The 20815-nt window shown below is 42.2% G+C and overlaps 1 protein-coding gene across 2 annotated transcripts in view; it reads right to left on the reverse strand.

The window, feature by feature from the left end:
• LOC137239868 (protein shuttle craft-like) overlaps positions 1 to 20604 on the reverse strand; it is a 76607-nt gene extending 56003 nt beyond the window's left edge. Inside the window, exons 1-2 of one of the 2 annotated variants that reach the window (XM_067765618.1) lie at positions 19335 to 20604; positions 6809 to 8047 (exon numbers count right to left, since the gene is read on the reverse strand). In XM_067765618.1, the coding sequence (XP_067621719.1) occupies positions 6809 to 8047; positions 19335 to 19898 (1803 nt within the window). In that variant the 5' untranslated portion in view covers positions 19899 to 20604. The remainder of the gene's footprint in view (positions 1 to 6808; positions 8048 to 19334) is intronic. The other variant, XM_067765617.1, reaches the window with a different exon arrangement.
• Positions 20605 to 20815: the final 211 nt, after the last annotated feature.

The raw sequence follows: 20815 nt of genomic DNA on the forward strand, positions 1-20815 counted from the left end.
GATAAGCTAAATCACAAACGATAAAAGGATAGATTGGACTTTACAGACCTTCATCGCCGGGCCGATTGGAATTTTTCCGGCTCAGCTCCAGTATACTGCCGAACTTATAAGGCCCTGGATTAAAGGGATGTTTATAGGTTGTCTTAGGCTCAATTACGTACCAGTATCGTGGAGGGAAGTCAACGTGGTCTTTATCCCCAAGGCAGGGAAACCCTCCCACTCTAAACCAAATGATTATAGGCCTATAAGCTTATCTTCTTTTCTGCTTAAAGCGCTCGAAAGACTTCTAGAGGACCACATCAGGAGGAGGATTGAGCCGTCGCTTCGTTCGCAAGCACAGCATGCCTATACTAAGGTCACTAGACCTCAAGGAATACACATTGGTGGCATTTCTAGATATAGCGGGTGCCTTCAACAACGTTCTCCCGGGGGTCATCACCTCGGCGCTGACCGATCTGGGGGTGGACGCGTGCCTGGTGGAGTTTATATACAATCTGCTTACGCGTAGGCAGATTAAAACTGAGCTAGGTGGATGTGTGATCCGCAGACCGGTTGGCAGAGGCACTCCGCAGGGAGGTGTTCTCTCTCCGCTACTTTGGGTGGTTACCGTCAACCAACTACTCCGCCTCATGGAATCAGAAGGTCACCAAGTGATCGCGTGTGCAGATGACATCTACGTCACCATGCGGGGGAAATTTCCGCAAACTCTTTGCAACCTAATGGAAGGGGCACTATCCAAAATTTCGCACTGGGCCACAGCCACAGGCTTGGAAGTCAACCCGGATAAAACCGAGCTTGTCCTCTTCACGAGGAGGTATAAGGTACCAAATCTAACACCGCCAAGAATTGGGGGTACGTTTTTAGCGTTTAGCGATCGAGTCAAGTATTTGGGAGTAATTCTGGATAGGAAGCTATTATGGAGTGACCATATAGTGGAGCGATGCAAGAAGGCAGCAGCAGCGCTGTTCACCTGCAAGAGGGCAATTGGCACCTCCTGGGGATTCTCCCCCAAGGTGACATACTGGATTTATACAGCCATTGTGCGCCCGATTCTTCTTTATGGTGCCTTGGTCTGGTGGCCTGCACTAGCTAAAACTACCTATCTGAAGACGCTTCAAAAGGTGCAACCGAGTTCGGAGCTCTGCATCACCGGGGCTCTCGGCTCCACTCCATCTGAAGCACTCAACACAATGCTATACCTTCCACCTCTTGACCTGGTGGCGAAGAAAATAGCGGTTATCGCCGCTCTACGAGCGCCCCGTCCCAATACCGGTGCGCACTGGCCAAAAAACGTCTTCGTTAAAAATTATGGTATATATGTATATACCATCGCGACAGGACTGGAATACCAGACAATATACGGTACCGGGTGCCATCAACATATTCACGGATGGTTCTAAGCTTGACGGGAAGGTGGGAGCAGGCCTCTTTTCGCCAGATCTGGGTCTAGAGGTCTCTTTTCGCCTACCAGATTACTGTAGTGTTTACCAAGCGGAAATGCTGGCGATACACAGGGCTGTGAACCATCTAGGGTCTATGCCTAAGGATGGTAAACGGGTGTTTATTTTCTCAGACAGCCAGGCCGCCTTAAAGGCCCTGGACTCATTCGTCGACAACGCAAAGTCGGTCGCTGAATGCCGCAAGATCTCTTAACGAGATGGCTCAGCACTTCAGTATCAGCCTTATATGGGAACCTGGGCACAGGGATATCGAAGGCAATTGCAGAGCAGACGAGCTGGCCAGAAGGGGCACCACCGACGATAAATGATTCGGTAGGCATACCCATGGCCACTTTCAGGCTTCGTGTGAACACAAGCACTATAAGAATCGCAAATGGACTATGGTCAGCCATATCATCGTGTGAGACATTCAGGCAAACCTGGCCCTCATATGACAAGGGGCGCACAGAAGGGCTTCTGATTTTAAACAAATCAGTTCTATCGTCCCTGATAAGGGTTCTAACAGGGCATTGCTTAATAGGCACGCATGGTGCTAGAATGGGGGTAACGACCTTCGACTATTGTAGCAGCTGCAGATGTACAGAAGAGGAAGAGAGCGTCCAGCACCTTCTCTGTCACTGTCCAGCGCTTAGTAGGCTTAGGATGGCTATCCTTCGTATCCTTCGTTGGTGGCCTAAGTAGTGAGCTGTTACCATAGTGTTCAACTCAGCCCTTGCAACCTAACCCACGTTGCGTTCTAATTTTAACGATCTCTTTCTGCTGCAAAAATTTGGGGCATTTGTTGAATTTAGATGGATGTTCTTCACTGCAATTGGCACACCTGATGCGTGTGCATTCAGAGGGCGTATTTGAGTGAGGGGGTAAGCTGCATATTTAACATAATGGTGCGTTCTTACAGTGCTTCACTGTGGCCTAAAAGCTGGCACGATTTGCAACGCATGGGGTTTGGGAAATACTCTCTTACCTTGACCTTATACCAAGAAAGTAGGATAACACCACTTGGAGTGTTTTTATTTTCTATCACTCTAGTGAACTTGGAAACGTTCATTACCCCCGCAGATGATAGCTCTTTAACTATTTCATCCTCTGGTAGTGACTTTACGAATAGCGCGAATATCGTTCCTTTTACGAAGTTGAGGTTGTCATGATATTTTTGCAATTAATTTCGCATATACCCGGAAGTTGCTTGGCGGCGATAAACTTTTCTGCTGAAGCCTTGTCTTTGACCAGAAGGAGGTTACCGTCTCTAAGCTCGGAAATTTGCGCAATATCCTTCCGAAACCTGGTTTTCTTCATGTCACAAAAATGATTTGGTCCAACTAAATGGATATCAACTTTTCAGGGCTGATAGACGTGGTCATGGTGGTGGTGTTGCTATATATGTTAAAAGTAGTTTATCCTGTAAACTTTGCTGCAGTGCTAGTCCAAGTGATCTTGTCGAATATGTGTTCGTAGACGTGTTCTCTGTAAATAATGAAAGGCTTCTTATCGGCTGTGCATACAGACCTAATCGTGGAGTTGACTTCTCTGGCTTTATTGAATTTCTCGAGCCTCTACTTATAAGCTATGATAATATAATCATCGCTGGGGATTTCAACTCCAACCTTCTCGTCGACTCAACTCTAAAGCTAAGTATGGAGTCTCTTGGACTTTTTCCCACCAATTTAACTTCACCTACACACTTTAATGACTCAAATTCTTCTTTGCTGGATTTATTTTTTGTGAATGATCCCCTGAAATTGCTCCACTACGATCAATTGTCGGCATCTTGCTTTTCAAAACACGATCTAATATTTCTTAGTTACAACTTCCAAACGTCACACATACAATGTTCCTTTACATATCGTGATTTTAGAAGCATAGATTACAGTTCCCTTAATGCAGCGGTGGAGTCGGTTGAGTGGAGCTTGATTCGTACACTGACATCGGTCGATGATCAGGCATCATTCCTACAGAACCATATCATTAGGCTTTTCGACAACTATGTGCCAGTGAAACTCAAAGCTGCTACACACAATAATACCCCTTGGTTTAGTGCCAATCTAAAACACTTAATTCACCAGCGTAACCTTGCTTACTCACGATGGAAAAGATACAAAACCCTGGAGGCTCACAACTGCTTCAAAACAGCTAGGATCGCTGCAAACAAAGCCATTAGGTCAGCTAAGCAGAAATTTTATAATAACAAGTTTAGTGCTGCTTTGAGTTCGAAGGAAACCTGGAAGTCGATTAAACATATTGGTATCGGAAAATCCAAATGTGATATTTCTGTCCTCCCTGATGTAGACATTAATGAGATAAATAAAAATTTTGTAAATCTGCCAATCTCAACTGACAATATATGTGCTGATAATTATTGTATTCGCGCCAATGTTGATTTTGGTCCTCTTGAGTTTGCTAGTGTCGATGAGTGTGATGTCGTTCAAGCCATTCTTTCAGTAAAGTCTAATTCTATGGGGTTCGATGGTATATGTCCGAAATTTTTTAAAAATAATTCTTCCTAAAATCCTTCCTCACTTAACCTACTTGGTTAACTCTGTGCTGACGTCCTGTGTATTTCCCAAATGTTGGAAAGTTGCTAAGGTAATCCCAATCCCCAAGCAAAACAAGGAGTATAGGCCTATAGCTATTCTGCCTTTCCTTTCCAAGGTCGTCGAACGAATTTTGCACTGCCAGATAAATACTTATGTGCAGAATAATAACCTTCTCACAGATTCCCAGTCTGGATTCAGGTCAAATCGTAGCTGTAAAACGGCGCTCCTATCGGTGATAGAGGATATTCGAGAACAAGTTGACAAAAATTTTACTGCTTTCCTGACTCTTCTCGACCATTCAAAAGCGTTTGACTCGGTCGACCACACCGTTCTCTGCAAGAAGCTGGACAACCTATTTAATTTCTCCAACTGTGCAACAGCCCTAATCAGATCGTATTTGGCCGACCGAACTCAGGCAGTAAGTGTTGGTAGCAGAAAGTCTGACTTCGTCAGTGTTTTAAGAGGAGTCCCACAAGGCTCAATCCTTGGTCCCCTGTTATTTGTTTTGTATGTAAACGATTTGCCTGGTGTTCTCAAGTATTGTAATATTCACATTTATGCTGACGACGTACAATTGTATATGTGCTGTCCTAGTGATCGTACCAGTTCATGTATTAATAACTTAAATTACGATTTGTGTCAAATTGGTACGTGGGCTTCTATGAACGGCTTATGTCTTAACCCTAAGAAGTCGAAATGTATAGTCATTCATAGAAGGTCACTAGATAAAAGTGGAATGGAAAATTTAATTTTACACAACACTATTATGGAATACGTTGACACGGCAAAAAATCTAGGTATAGTTTTTAACAAAACCCTGACATGGAAAGATCACATCTTCCGCACAGTGGGAAAAGTGTATGGGATGCTTCGTACACTCTGGCTTACACAATATTTTACTCCGTTACATATTCGTCTACTAATAGCAAAAGCGTACTTAATACCTACGCTCCTTTATGGTTGTGAGGTTTACTCCAATTGTGACTATGTATGTAAGAGGAAACTTAATGTTGTGTATAACAACATTGCTAGATACGTCTATGGGTTGAAAAGACTTGACCACGTCTCTCAACATGCTTACAGGTTGCTAAACATTTCTTTCGATAACCTTATTAAACTTAAAACGCTCACTACGCTACATAAATTAATATATATGAAGGAACCTGACTATCTGTATCGGAGGCTAAATTTTCTCCAGTCGTCTAGATCTGTTCTCCTTACCCACTTCAGACATCGTATGCTAATATCTGATCGCCAGTTCTTCATTAATTCTTGATTCCTTCTAAGCAAATGTACTCTACCATTCGTTTATTTTATTTATTTACTATTTATTAAATATATTATTTATTGTAACCTTTTCTTAGCCATAGTCATTAGCTTTAAGTTTCAAGTTTAAATTGTTCCTATTTTATGCCTTTTACCGACTAGCACTGTAAAATAATTTTTGTCAAATTGTTGTGCTGGGATGGATTGCCTAATAAATACAAATACAAATACAAATTACGTTCAGAGATCTCTGAACAGCGAAACATGAGTAATTCGATAGTGGTTTTTGTTCATTTGTTGAAGCAACAACGAATTTCGGATTCGATACTGTGATTCTGGGTGTACGTTGCTCAGGGAACTCGTCACGGATTATTGGTGTTTTTTTTTTGCGTTTTGGGCTAGAGGATAGGGCTGCGAACCTATTGTCCCCTGCAATGTAGCCTCTAGTAGGCATGGTAAGATAATATTAAGTCTTACTATTAGTAAGGCACGTGGTTTGTTCGCAAAAAACAATAAAGAAAAATGTGCATATATCCAACTGTAGTTGTTGGTGTATAACTGAACTCAAAAATGAAATAACAGAGAGATCTATCGAAAGTACAACCGTTTTCTATGAAAATTCGTAGACGACTGGTAATCTATATAAAAGATGGTATAACCTTGCTATTTTTTGTAGTACCGAGTACTTTTACGCTACCAGTTACTTATTTCCAACCGAGTAATTTTTGAAAACTTTTTCGGACCTTGTTCTTCCTAGAACAGTAAAATGTTCAAGAACAGTGTACATTTTTTGCGTCTCGTTCCTTGGAACCCAGTACTGTTTAGAACCTCTACTTTTTAGAAAACGGTTACTATTCAGGATCAAATCCTTTTTTAAAAAAGGTTACTTTTCAAGATACGTGGTCGAATTGTTTAGAATGTGGTAATTTTTCGGAACCGAGTACTGTTTCTCTAGATCTAGATGCTTATTCGAAATCGATAACTTTTACACGACCGGGTAATATTTTTGAGACTGGTCCTTTTTCGGAATTCGGAACTTTTTCGGAGCCGGTAGAGTTATGGAACCTGTAAGAACAGTGTATGTTGTTTGTGGCCGTTTCATTTTTTATAACCCGGTACTTGGGAAACGGGTACCTCTCAGGCTTGTTTTTAAGAACTGTTATTTTTTTCGAAAGCAATATTTTTCTGTATCCGAAAACTTTCTTAAAACTTGGGATCGGGGTACTGGAAAGAACAGCGTACGAAGCCGATTACTTTTCCTATAATTGTACGGAGAATAATTCAGAAAGAATAATTCAGGTCCGATATTATCTCAAAACTAGACGTTTTCGTTTCGTTTCTCAAGGTATAAGACAAGGTGTTTTTTACAGCGATAACAATACCCAGTTTTAAAAAAAAACTGTGGTATTTTGCGCGACTGCCGAAGTTTCTTCTTAACAGCAAGGAAATCACCGGATGAGTTGTTAATAGTGTGAGATCGTAAAAGATCTAACTTGAAATTAATGCTTGCGATATCTAAAGTGATCTGAAAACAAATCAAACTCTTACCTTTTCTGGTGATGGAAGTGGACTATCCTTTCCATTATCTGATGAATATTTCTCTTCCACACGAAAACCATTTATACGATCACGATTACGATTCCAGTCATCACGTCTTTTATTGCTACGATGATAATCAAGCGAACGCCGTCCATTTTGATAACGACGCGCATCTCTATCACGTTCACGTTCACGCTCAGCACGAGCAGATGGTTTTTCAAATTTATCAAATCCATCGTTATTGTGTTTATTATTCCCACCACCAATATTACCAACGTTGTTGCGCTCGTAATTGTGCGGAGAGCCTGTATATTCATTAATATTTCGTGGAAACCCATTTGATGATGAGCCACGTGAACCATTGTCATTGGAAGAGAGTTGTTGCTGTTTATTGGTGGCGCCAGTATACCGTGAGTTCATGTTACCACCGATTGAAGTTGATGAAGGACCAGTTGAATTGGGATTAAACAAATTAGAATTTGTAAGTGTAATATTTGTGCCATTATGTTGGCGTTTATTTTCGAAAATGTCTTCAATAGTATCGGGTTTTGTTCCCAATATCGGTTGTTGTTGCTGCTGTTGTAGTTGTTGGGTATGCTGTTGTGTATTTTGCTGTTGTTCAGTTTGTAGCGGTTTTTGTTGCTTTTCCTGTTGCTTTTCATACTGCTCTCTTTGTTGATGTTGAGCCGACATTACTGAATCGACGAAAGTGGCATTTTTTTCAACATTTGGGTTTGCATTATTATTATCTTTACTTGAGTACATTGGAACTTTCTTATCATCAGCACCACCACCAACTCCAAAATCATTAGCTAAAGCACGACGGACACTACCAATACCATTCAATTTTTCTTCAAGTAAATCATTGATTGGAGGAGCTATGGAGTTCTTTGGATTCTCATTAGCTTCAACATTACTTGCACTTTCTTTAGCTTCTTGTTTATTTGTTTGGACATTTTTTGACTTGTCATCATTTAAAGTGAGATTATTAAAACGTGGCACAAATTCGGGTGCTGAGACTTGCAAACTTGATCGGTTAAAGTCAAAGCCAGTGGCAAAGGGGTTCATATAGTAACCGCCAGTATTGCCAAAAGGTGTATAAATATTGTCAAAACAGTTCAAATTGGTATTTGTATTATTATATGAGTTATAGCCGACACCTCCACTGCCACCACCACCACCAAGGCCATTATTGGAATATAGGCCGCTACTAGTATTGAATGGTGAAAATAGACTATTAGAGAAAAGCTGTAAGAACAAATAAAAAAATTTAATTAGTAGGTACTTAATACATATGTATATGATTAATTCGACATTCCAGCGCCTTATATGTAATTTTATAGTTTCTTTCTCTTTTTTATTTAAATATTGCAGACATTCATTACTTTCAAATTTAAATTTCACGCATCTGGATGAGAAGTGCTGTTCTCCAGTAATGTAAATATAATTGAAGTTCGGATTTTTCTTTTTCACATTCACAGTCAGCCGTTTCTAAGTACCGGAGCGACTCGGGATATTTCCCGACCAAGGGCTGTCATTTCAGTGTAAATCCATTTAATTTGTTGCGTCCCTCCCACAGGTACTTGCATCGGGAGTGCGCCATATTCTCCTACTCCGGAAAGGTATCGAACACAATCCGGGACCTGTACCTGATCCCGGTCCAGAGAAATGGTTTTGCTGCGTTTGCCGGAAAAGATTATTTTTAGGACGGTCACACTATTGTCAGTGTGTCACTTGCAAGGGATGGTTGCAACGGACGGGATGCTCTGAGCTAGACCCCAAAACCCGACGTCCTCGTAACTTTTACAAATCTTTTGTGGCTCCTTGCTGTTCACCCCCAAGGGCGTCCCGTAGTCTGCCCCTTAGCGCCCCCACTACCCTCTAGCATCCCCGCTGCTCTCCAAGACAAAACAACTACCCGCTGCTGTTTGTTGTTGTTGTTGTAGTAGTGCTTCGCCCCATCCCATAGGTGTGACCGATCACAAATTGTTATCAATATCCTCTAACGGGAGCCAAATGAAACTTGCAGTTTCAACAGCGGTGGACCATAGTGAGAGGGGTGTTAGAGGAGTTGGTTTCACATTACAATTGAAGAGATGGTTGGGGTCATGTGGGGACACATTGCAAGCAGGGCATACATTTTGTACGTCGGGGTAGATTCTGGATAGGTAAGAGTTTAACCTGTTACAGTATCCAGATCGAAGTTGAGCTAGAGTGACCCGCGTTTCCCCAGGGAGTGTGCGTTCCTCCTCTGCAAGTTTGGGGTATTGTTCAGTGAGTACGGGATTCACCGGTCAATTCCTGACATAGAGGACCTACGCCTGTGTGTGGAGTTCACTGAGGATCTGCTCGTGTTTTTTGGCTTCATACGGCTGTATTCTCAGGTGCCGTATTTTCTCATAATGCTTACGGAGATGACTCCTTAAGCCCCTAGGCGGTGCTGGCTCATCAATCAGATGTCTGTTGGGATGCCCAGGTTTCTGCGTATTCAACAGCAACTGTTTGGTTAGCATTTCTTTTCTCTTGTTGTTGTTGTTGTTGTAGCAATGCTCGCCCCACCCAAGAGCCGCGACCGATCACAAATTGTCATCAATATCCTCTAACGGGAGTCCAAGGAAACTTGCCGTTTCAACAGGGGTGGACCATAAGGAAAGGGGTGTTAGAGGCGTTGGTTCCACATTACAATTAAAGAGATGGTTGGTGTCATGTGGGGACACATTGCAAGCGGGGCATACATTTTGTATGTCGGGGTTGATTCTGGATAGGTAAGAGTTTAACCTGTTACAGTATCCAGAACGAAGTTGAGCAAGAGTGACACGCGTTTCCCTGGGGAGTATGCGTTCCTCTTCGGAGAGTTTTGAATAATTTTCTTTAAGTACTGGATTCACCGGGCAATTCCCGGCATAAAGGTCCGACGCCTGTTTATGGAGTTCACCAAGGACCTGCTTGTATTTTTTCACTTCATACGGCTGGGTTCTCAGGTGCCGTATTTCCTCAAAATGCTTACGGAGATGACTCCTCGGTTGCCTAAGCGGGTTAGGGGATCAGAACATACCCGCGGTAGATATGCCTGTCGTAAGAGGCGACTAAAATACCAGATTCAAGGGGTTGTGTAACGCAACCCTTCAGGTTTCCAGCGCAATATATAGCTTCTCCGAACCCAATTGTCAACCTCACCTATCCGCGGCGAATCCTGTTTCACTAACAGACGAGGCTCTGGCGACCACAAGCTCCTCATGGAACTTGGGGGTGGGGAGGGGGGAATGGCCTGAAGGTTTAATGTGGCCACATAAATCGTTCCCGAGATGGTCGGGCTAGCACCTTAATGGTGCTGTGGTACCGGAGCGTACCGGATCTTTATCCGGCAAAGGACCATCACATCGATAACACTCCCCAAAGCCTTCGGGGAGCAACCTTATCGCTACAACAACAACAACAACAACAACTCCTTAAGCCCCTAGGCGGTGCTGGTTCATCAATAAGATGTCTGTTGGGATGCCCAGGTTTCTGGGTATTCAACAGGAAGTGTTTGGTCAACATCTCATTTCTCTCCCTGATGGGGAGTATTCTCGCCTCATTATGCAGATGGTGTTCTGGGGACATAAGAAGACAGCCCGTGGCGATTCTGAGAGCAGTATTTTGGCAGGCCTGTAGCTTCTTCCAGTGGGTAATTTTTAGGCTTGGCGACCATATGGGTGACGCGTAGCACGTAATCGGCTGGCTAATTGCTTTGTATGTAGTCATGAGCGTTTCTTTATCTTTTCCCCAGGTACTGCCAGCGAGGGATTTGAGGATTTTGTTACGGCTCTGAATTCTCGGAACAATTGCGGCTGCGTGCTCACCAAAATGTAGATCCTGATCAAACGTCACACCCAAAATTTTGGGGTGTAGGACAGTCGGAATTTGGTTTCCCCGCAAAACTTATACGGCTGTGCAAAATGACGTTGAGCAACACCATCAGCTCAGTCAGAATTGGGAAGGACCTCTCCGAGCCGTTCGAAACTAAACGAGGTTTCAGACAGGGTGACCCCCTATCGTGCGATTTCTTTAATTTGATGCTGGAGAAAATTATACTAGCTGCAGAACTTAACCGCACTGGAACAATATACTATAAAAGCGTGCAATTACTGGCATATGCTGATGACATTGATATCATCGGCCTAAACACCCGCGCTGTTAGTTCTGCTTACTCCAAGCTGGAAGAAGAAGCGGTAAAGATGGGTTTGATGGTGAATGAGGACAAAACGAAGTACCTGCTGTCATCGAGCAAAGAGTCAGCGCATATGCGCCTTGGCAACCACGCTACTGTTGGCAGCCATAATTTCGAAATAGTAAAAGACTTCGTTTATTTGGGAACCAGCATCAACATTAGCAACAACATCAGCACTGAAATCGAGCGAAGAATCAATCTTGCCAATAAATGCTACTTTGGACTAGGTAGGCAATTGAAAAGTAAAGTCCTCTCTCGGCGAACGAAAATCATACTCTACAAGTCACTTATCGTACCCGTCCTGCTATATGGGGCAGAAGCATGGACCATGACAACAGCAGATGAAGCGGCTTTGGGAGTGTTCGAGAGAAAAGTTCTTCGAAAGATTTATGGACCTCTACGGGTTGGCGATGGCGAGTACCGAAGAAGATTTAATGATGAGCTGTACGAGCTATACGCAGACATCAACATAGTCCAGCGAATTAAAACGCAGCGGCTGCGCTGGCTAGGCCATGTTATGCGAATGAAAGATGATGCTCCGGCCAAGAAAGTGTTTCTATCGGAACCCGCCTATGGAAGCAGAGGTAGAGGGCGGCCCCCACTCCGTTGGAAGGACCAGGTGGAAAACGATTTAAACTCCCTTGGTGTGACCAATTGGCGCCGGTTGGCGGAGCGAAGGAGCGACTGGCGCGCCTTGTTGGACGGCCATAACCGTTTAGACGGTTAAGCGCCAATTAAGTAAGTAAGTAAGGACAGTCGGTAGCGTAGTGCCATCGACGTGGATGTTCAAAATGGTCGACATTTGGGACGTCCATGTTGTAAATAAGGTCGCGGAAGATTTAGCCGGTGATAATGCCAGGTTTCGCGAGGCGAAAAAACTGGAGAGATCAGGGAGGTAGCCGTTTATTTTATTGCATAGCGCATCGATCTTTGGGCCTAGGCCTGTGGCGATTATTGTGCAGTCATCGGCGTAGTAAACGATTGTGACTCCTTCCGGTGGTGAAGGTAGCTTAGATATGTAGAAATTAAACAAAAGTGGGGATAGGACACCACACTGTGGCACCCCTTGTTTAATTCTCCTTGGTTTTGATGTTTCGTTTCTAAGTTGCACCGATGCCTGCCGACCACCCAGATAATTTGCAGTCCACCTTTTAAGACATGGGGGAAGGGTAGACCCTTCCAGGTCTTGCAGTAACGAGCCATGGTTGACCCTATCAAAAGCTTTTGATAGGTCTAGCGCTACGAGTACTGTTCTATGGTGGGGGTATTGATTTAAACCGCAATTTATCTGGGTGCTAATGGCATTACCGCGGTGGTAGTGCTATGGAGTTTTCTGAAGCCATGCTGATGTGGGGCTGCTGCAAACTTGCTTGGAAATAAGGGAGCAAAATGGTTTCAAGCGTCTTTGCCACTGGCGATAGGAGAGATATCGGACGATACGACTCACGTATGTTAGCTGGTTTCCCAGGCTTTAGTAGCGGGACCACCTTGGCCATTTTCCATCGGGTATGACAAAGGTGGAAAAAGACAGGTTGAAGACATGCGCTAAATATTTGAAACCCTCTTTCCCTAGGCTTTTAAGCATAGGGATGGCTATGCCGTCTGGGCACACTGCTTTGGATGGTTTAGCACGACCAATGGCGTCCTTAACCTCTTTAGCGGTGATGGTGATTGGTGACGCGCTGAATTTGTGTTTATGTGCGTGTCTATTGGCTCTCCGTCTATCTTAGTCGACCGTAGGATGCATTATATATTGTCGGCAGAAAGCGCTCGCGCATTTTTTCGCATCCAACAGCACTTTGTCGCCAAAGGCGATGGAAACTTTGTCATTGTGCTTAGTCGGATTCGATAGGGACTTTATTTCTCTTCCTGATGGGGAGTATTCTCGCCTCCTTATGTAGACGGTGTTCTGGGGACATGAGAAGACAACCCGTTGCGGTTCTGAGGGCAGTATTTTGGCAGGCCTGTAGCTTCTTCCAGTGAGTAGTTTTAAGGCTTGGCGACCATATCGGGGACACGTAGCATGCAATCGGCTGGCCAATTGCTTTGTAAGTGGTAATGAGAGTTTCTTTATTTTTTCCCCAAGTAATGCCAGCAAGAGATTTGATGATTTTATTACGACTCTGGATTTTTGGAATTGCAGCTGCATGCTCACCAAAATGAAGATCCTGATAGAACGTCACACCCAAGATTTTGGGGCGTAAGACATTCGGTAGCGTGGTGCCATTGACGTGGATGTTCAAAATGGTCGACATTTGCGACGTCCATGTTGTAAATAAGCTCGCCGATGATTTAGTCGGTGATAATGTCAAGTTTCGCGAGGTGAAAAAAACTCGAGTGATTAGGGAGGTAGCCTTTTATTTTGTTACAAAGCTCATCGATCTGTGGGCCTGGGCCTGTGGTCATTATTGTGCAGTCATCGACGTAGGAAACGATAGTAACACCTTCTTGGCGAAGGTAGCTTTGATATGTAGAAAAAAAGGAAAGTGGGTAGATTATAAATCCTTTACAGACAACCGTTTTGCTGCCCTCCCTATCCCGACTGATGTCCGCCAAGGGGAGCGTGCCTTCCGTAAGGTCATTAAATCCGCCTCGGCACATTTCATTCCCGCCGGGAGAATTCCCGAAATCCGGCCCCACTTCCCGGCGGAGGCCGAAAACTTAGCGAGAGAACGTGACCTTATAAGACAGCTTGATCCAGGCGACCCCCAAATAAGGGATATAAACCAACGCATCAGATTGCTTGTGGATGAACACAAGCGGGCGAAATGGGCGGAGCACCTAAGAGGTTGTAACCTCTCTACCGGTGTGGGTAAACTTTGGTCCACCGTAAAGTCCCTATCGAATCCCGATCCTTTCTTAAAATTGTAGTTTTAGCTGATACTAATAGGATTGCATTTGATGGAGCCGTCAGCCGTAGTAAAAGGTACTTACTCCATTTAAACAAATTTTTCGAATTCATGAGTTTATGTTAGGTTGCGGATATTACATGAACGAATAAATCTATAGAACTACCAGAAGTTTGCCCGACGACCAAACTGAAAAACTCTATCAAAAACCGGGTTCACGTAACGTGGAGTATAACTAACTGGGTAGTTAGTATTATAGTTAGTATTATACTCCACGTTAAGCAGTACAAACGTGTAAATAAATTTTGTCCTGAAAACGATTACCGACGGTAATTCGAAATATATTGGCAGAACGAAAAACTTGTGTTTTATTAGTTTTTGCAAGAAAAACATAGACCTCGAGCCGGCAAATTGGAAAGTTAAAAAAATAATATTTGGAAAGGTTTTGGGTAAAAGTCTAGTTGAGGGGTCGACTGCTAATACGCTACCAAAAATATCGAGATATGTCAAAAGACGCGTATTGACCTCGACAATAATAATCCGAAGGCGGAAAAGAAAAATTGTATCTCTGTTCGGGGATATTTGCAGTTGATGTTGGCGATTTTCATGTGGTTGTTGTAATGTTGTTTACCCACAAAAAAAAAATTGTGAACAGAAGTGTTTTGCGCGGATATAGTTTTGGTCTCCAAACCGGTGTTGGACCCACCCAGGGTAATTTTTTATAAGCGCGGCCGAAGGGCCAAAGGTGTTCTGCGCAAAAATACTATGGATCCCACCCCCGGTTTCGGAGGGACCCGATGCTCATTTTTCGGTTTTTCGTTAATATCTTTTGAAAGAGTTAAAATTTTTATTTTCCGCCTTCGGATTATTAACACTGATGTCAAGACGCTCGATATTTTTGGTAGCGTATCAGCAGTCGACCCCTCAACTAGACTTTTACCAGATTTTGTTTGTATGTATTTAAGGAAATCAACGTTTTGACCATTTCGGCCTCTCACAGATCGGTTAAAACTTTTCAAGAGTAGCTCCTTGCGGAGGACATAAAAATTCGTTTTAGAGGTATGGTTCCTTCGGCAAAGTTTCTTATTTTGATCCCTAGAATACGATTTTCACAGAGCAATGGGCGATTTTTTTGCCTTGCCTCCCCAGAAATCGACCCGGCCTAATGTATATGTTTATTAAGTCTATGATCGAAAAGAATCTTACAGACTAGATACAAATGAATAGAAAGATATAAAACCTATATAGTCAAACTTATATATGTAAAAAAGAAAAAAGATAACATTGAGTTAAATAAATAATAAAAATAAATTACAGGCACAAATCCAGAGAAGACTTGAACGTACTTCTCGACAAAGAGAAATCAAGAAGGAAACTCCCTGAGAGTCTATTAAATTCGGTAAGTGCGCGGAAAATCGGGTCAAACATGCAATAGTTAGCTCTACCGACACGCAAGTAAAAGGGCAAAAAAGTAAGAAGACACCTATTAGGTACATTAAAATTAACTTTAGCTAGAAGAGCTGAACAATCCAAAGAGCCAGTAATGAGATCATAAACAAACATTAGTAGATGCGCAGCTCTCCGGATTTCAAGAGATTGGAGATTGATAAGTATGCATCGCGAGTAATAGGGTGGGGTTGGATCGTCAAACTTAATAGAAATTAAGCAAAATCTAATGAATTTTCTTTGAACCCTCTCTATTCTGGCAGAGTGGCCACTATAGATAGGATTCCAGACAACTGAGGCGTATTCTAATTTTGAGCGAACTAAAGAGATAAAAAGTGCCTTCCTGGTATAGGGATCCTTAAAGTCTTTTGCATATCTGCGAAGGAAGGCAAGGTTTCTGTAAGCCTTCGGAAGGACATAACAGATATGACTAACGAAGGAGAAAGAGGTGTCGAAGACAACACCTAGATCAATAACTTCTTTGACAGAAGCCAGTGGAACACCTGAAATATCATAGGGCGTGGTATGCAGGTAGACGACTTAGAAAAAGACATTTGAAAGCATTTTTTGACATTTAAGTAGAGGCTATTGGCATTACACCAAGCAACAAGATTATTTAGATCATTTTGTAGGAGCACTTCATCTGACGGGCCAAATCTTAAGATCGTCTGCATATAAAAGGAAATCAGACGAACTAAAGCAGGAACCAATGTCATTATTAAAGAGCACAATTAAAAGAGGACCAAGAATGCTACTCCGAGGTACCCCGGATGTTGCCAAGAAAGGTTGGGACTTACAGTCTTCAATTTCGACGCACAAGGACCTATTCGACAAATAAGATTTTAACCATGATAGAAAAACAGAGTGAAATCCAATGCATTCCAGTTTAAATAATAAGATTTTATGAGAAACTTTATCGAAAGCCTTCGTGAAATCGGTGTATACAGTATCTACCTGGCAACCGTCCTGAAATGCAGAGATGCAGAAATCAGAAAACGACACTAGGTTCGTAACAGTCGAGCGGCAAGCCACAAACCCATGTTGGCACGGCTCAATGACGCTTTTGATGACAAAAGTTAGCTTCCCTTTTATAATTTTTTCAAAAAGCTTCGAGCAAACTGTTAGTTTGGCGATAGGCCTATAATTAGAGACGTCATTTTTATTGCCAGCTTTATAGATTGGACAAATGGAACTTTTTTTCCACTTATCGATAAAAGTTCCGGAAGACAGGGATAAATTTAATATATGCCGAAGAGGTATGCACAAAGATAAACTACAGAACTTCAGGACAAAGGCACAGAGGCAGTCACTGTCACATTTTAACGAGGGTTTGAGGGAGGACATAGCAAAAATCTAGACGATCATAGAGCCCGGATCGCGAATAGGAGTCATTCAGATCTACAGCAGCATCATCATAGTTTGATTTAAAGAAATCAGCAAACAGCTCAACTGTTTCTGGTAGGGACTGGGAGCTTACACCATTAAAGCTCATGCAGATCGGGATACTCGTCGAACCACGTTTAGAGCGGATAAAGTTCCAAAAGGCTTTAGAATTTTCTTTAAGCTCATTTTCGAGCCTACCTATATAACGATTGTAAAGGAATTTGTCAAGGACATTAAATTGACGCACACTGGTAGTGAACTGTTCTCTGAGAAGGATATTATCTGAATCTGCCTTGAATAAGTTATTGAGTTTGTTACGCTTATTTTTCAACCTCTTAAGATTTTTTTTATACCATGGTAATTTATGAAGCCTGGGCCCGAAACGAGACACTATACTTTGAAATGTTTCAAATTCGATAAGAAAATATCATAACAAACACTGACGTCATTAGAGGGAAATATGTTTTCCCAGTTAATTTCAAATAATACGTATTCACATTTGTAAAAGGAGCCATAACGTGTAGGTGATATTTAAACTTGGTTGATAGGCTATAATCTATGTGTTTCACTCCAAGGGACTAGTTTTGGATAGGGCCGCCAACTTTAGGAAATGTCAAACCGAGAGACTTGGGTGTTGAAGGATGAAGTGTGAAAATCAAAATTAACATTTCAGGCGCTATTGTATAGTTTCGCATATAAACAAAAGATGTTTGAATGTAAGCCCACGTATTTTTCAAACCCTTCTCATACGTATATATATCCTTAAGTTTGAGGAGTGTTTATGCCCCTAGAACCTACTAAAGGATTTTGCACCACTGATTTCGCTTGTTCTTTCCAATCGCAATATAAAATTTTTTTAAAAATCGGCACCTTTTTTTTGGTAACTTGCTTTTTTTAACAACTTGAAGACAATTTGAAAACATGCTCGCCTTGGGTCATTTTATTTGAATTCATTGTTCATTCATTTTTTGAAAAAAAAAAAAAAAAAATGCAATGTGAGCATATAAATTTATTATATAACATTTTTTTAGTGTTTTGTTTTAATAACTTTGTGAATTGGGTGATGCAAAGTACGTGTTAAGCTGACATCCAAAGAGCCTGTTTTTTTAAAAAAGAATGAGTTAAATTTAGCAATTAGTTTCTTATAACTGTCAGTGATGCGCATCCGTTGATACCACTTTCGACCATATCCGACCAATTTTCGACATGAACAATGGTCTAAACAGTCTTATGAGTAGAAAATATAGTAACGCGCCGGACGGCGCTGCCGCCGCGACGATATTTTTGACATTCGGCGGCGGTGTGCGAAAAACGACAAAAATCGGCGGCGGCGTTTATCGGCGGCGTATATCTCTAGTCCCCAGAACACCCACAATGAGGCGAGAGTACTCCCCGGTATTCAAGGGGTTGTGTAGCGCAATATATAGCTTCTCCAACCCAATTGTCAACCTCACCTTCGAGCGGCGAATCCCGTTTCACTAACAGACGAGGCTCTGGCGACCCCAAGCTCCTCATGGAACTTGGGGTGGGGAGGGATGGATGGCATGAAGGTTCAATGTGGCCATATAAATCGTTCCCGAGATGGTCGGGCAAGCACCTTAATGGTGCTGTGTTACCGGAGCGTATCGGATCTGTATCCGACAAAGGACCATCACATCGATAACACTCCCCAAAGCCTTCGGGGAGTAACCTAATCGCTACAACAACAACAACAACAAAAGTACTCCCCATTAAGGAGAGAAATGAAATGCTGAACAAACAGTTTCTGAGGAATACCCAGAAACCTGGGCATCCCAGCAGACACCTGATTGATGAGGCCACACCTCCCAAGGGTTTAAGGGGTCATCTCCGTAAGCTTTATGAGAAAATACGGCACCTGAGTACACAGATGTTCGACGCCTGTCACTGAGGGGCTGCATTTTTGCTTCATACGGCTATGATGGGAATTGCGCGGCGAATCCAGTTCTTAAAGAAAAATACTCAGAACTTGCAGAAGTGGAGCGCACTCTTCTAGGGAAACGCGCGTCACTTCGATCTGGATACTGTAACAGGTTAAACTCTTACCTATCCAGAATCAGCCCCGATATACAAAATGTATGCCCCGCTTGCAATGTGTCCCCACATGACACCAACCATCCCTTTAATTGTAATGTGGAACCAACGCCTCTAAGACCCCTCTCATTATGGTCCGCCCCTATTGAAACAGCAAGTTTCTTTGGACTCCCGTTAGAGGATATTGATAACAATTTGTGATCGGTCGCACCTATTGATGGGGCGAAGCACTGCTACAACAACAATATCTGGATACTGTAACAGGTTAAACTCTTACCTATGCCTCACCTGACTCCAACCATCTCTTAAATTGTAAACTTGAACCAAAGAACCGAAGCACTGCTACAACACCAACAACCGCCGCCAACGCACAGGTGTTCTGCACAAAAATACTATGGATTCCACCCCCGGTTTTGAAGGGACCCGTCGTCATTTTTCGGTTTTTCGTTAAAATCTTTTGAACCAGTTAAAATTATATATTTTAATACTGATGCCATCGGACACCTCTCTCGATATTTATGGACGCGTATTAGACCACACCTGGTCTAGACTTTTACCAAGACGATAACTAAATGAACATTATTTATTGACTTACATTTGTGTGCTCTGCTCCAGTGTCCAATTGTCCACTATCTCTATTTGTTCCATTTTGTAATTTATTGCTCATCGTATCAGCGATATTGGAGTAATCATTATTGACATTTGCATTTCGAACATTGCCCCCACTATTGACATTCGCATGAGTGATAGCTGAATTTGTTGAGTTGTTGCCAACGCCACCAACAGCTCCCACTGCTCCAATGTTACCATTATCATTACCAATCAAAATGTCGCTAACGCTGCTCCCGCCACCGTTCAAACCAAATGTATTACAATTTCCCAATAAATTATGCTGCATGATGAATTGGTTAAAATTAACATAATTATTGCGTACACCACTTGCTGTGTCGCCACCACTTCCAATGCCACCAAATGCTGCAAAGTTGTTATTGTTATTACTTCCGCTCATAGTAGTTGCACAGATGTTAGAGAAGTGGGCACCTTGTAATGTATCGTGCTGCCGTGCTTGAGCTCTATCATCTGTACTTGCAACACTTATGGCATTTACAAATGCATCCTGCCAAATTTGTGAAAAGGACGATCGTGGATTTACTGACATATCCAAATAAGAGAAGAATGTAAAATATATATTCACACCACGTTATCAGCAAAACAATAGGTCGAAACGTTTGTTGTATGTTTTTCACTGTATTTTAGAATGTTATGCTTTCGCTTTGGCTATAATTCCCTCCGCCACGTTTATGGTCGAGTTTCTAATGCTTCGTCACTTTCACGGCTCTTCTTGTGTAGTTTCTTTCTTTACATATATCTACATGCATATATATGTATATATATATATATATGGTATGCTTAGCACACAGCTATTATCTATGTACATAAGTGTACCTTCCCCCTATTCCAATGACTTTTTTCCGATAGATCCGTGTGCCTAAAGCACGCGGCTTTTGATGTTGTCCCTCCGGCCAAAATTGGCCACAAAATCCGTTCGTGCGCTCAGCCTCAGGTACTTTTTTAATTAAACTCTGCCCTCCTTGGCGAAAATAATTCCAAAAAATAAGGAACCTAAAAATTCCAAGTCGTGTCACGCACGCACTTGGTTATCCGTCTGGAATATCAAAACCAAGAAATTCACTAAACTTTTAATTATTTCTACACAACGCTAACTGCAAATTGTTACTGGATTACATATTTGCCAATTGAAACGTTTTTTACAATTAATGTGTTTTTTTCGCACGTAATTACCGACTTTTTTTTAAGTTCTGCTGACAATTTCACAAATCGTACAAATGGAAGTTTCGCAATGAATATCGAAAATTAATTTCGAAAATGCCAGTCTACGAAATGAAGAAAGGAAATACCGACAATATGGTTGCATTTCTCAGAACAGGGTGATATGTATGACCTGTGTTAAGGTTTGGTATACAGCCATAGAGTGGCTGAAAATTAAAAAAAAAAATCTCGGAAGGCATGTGGAATTATTTTTCAACAACAACAAAGGTAACAAGATGAAAAACT

This window comes from Eurosta solidaginis, chromosome 2 (genome assembly GCF_040869045.1).
Source record: "Eurosta solidaginis isolate ZX-2024a chromosome 2, ASM4086904v1, whole genome shotgun sequence".
In the NCBI taxonomy this organism is placed as follows: domain Eukaryota; kingdom Metazoa; phylum Arthropoda; class Insecta; order Diptera; family Tephritidae; genus Eurosta; species Eurosta solidaginis.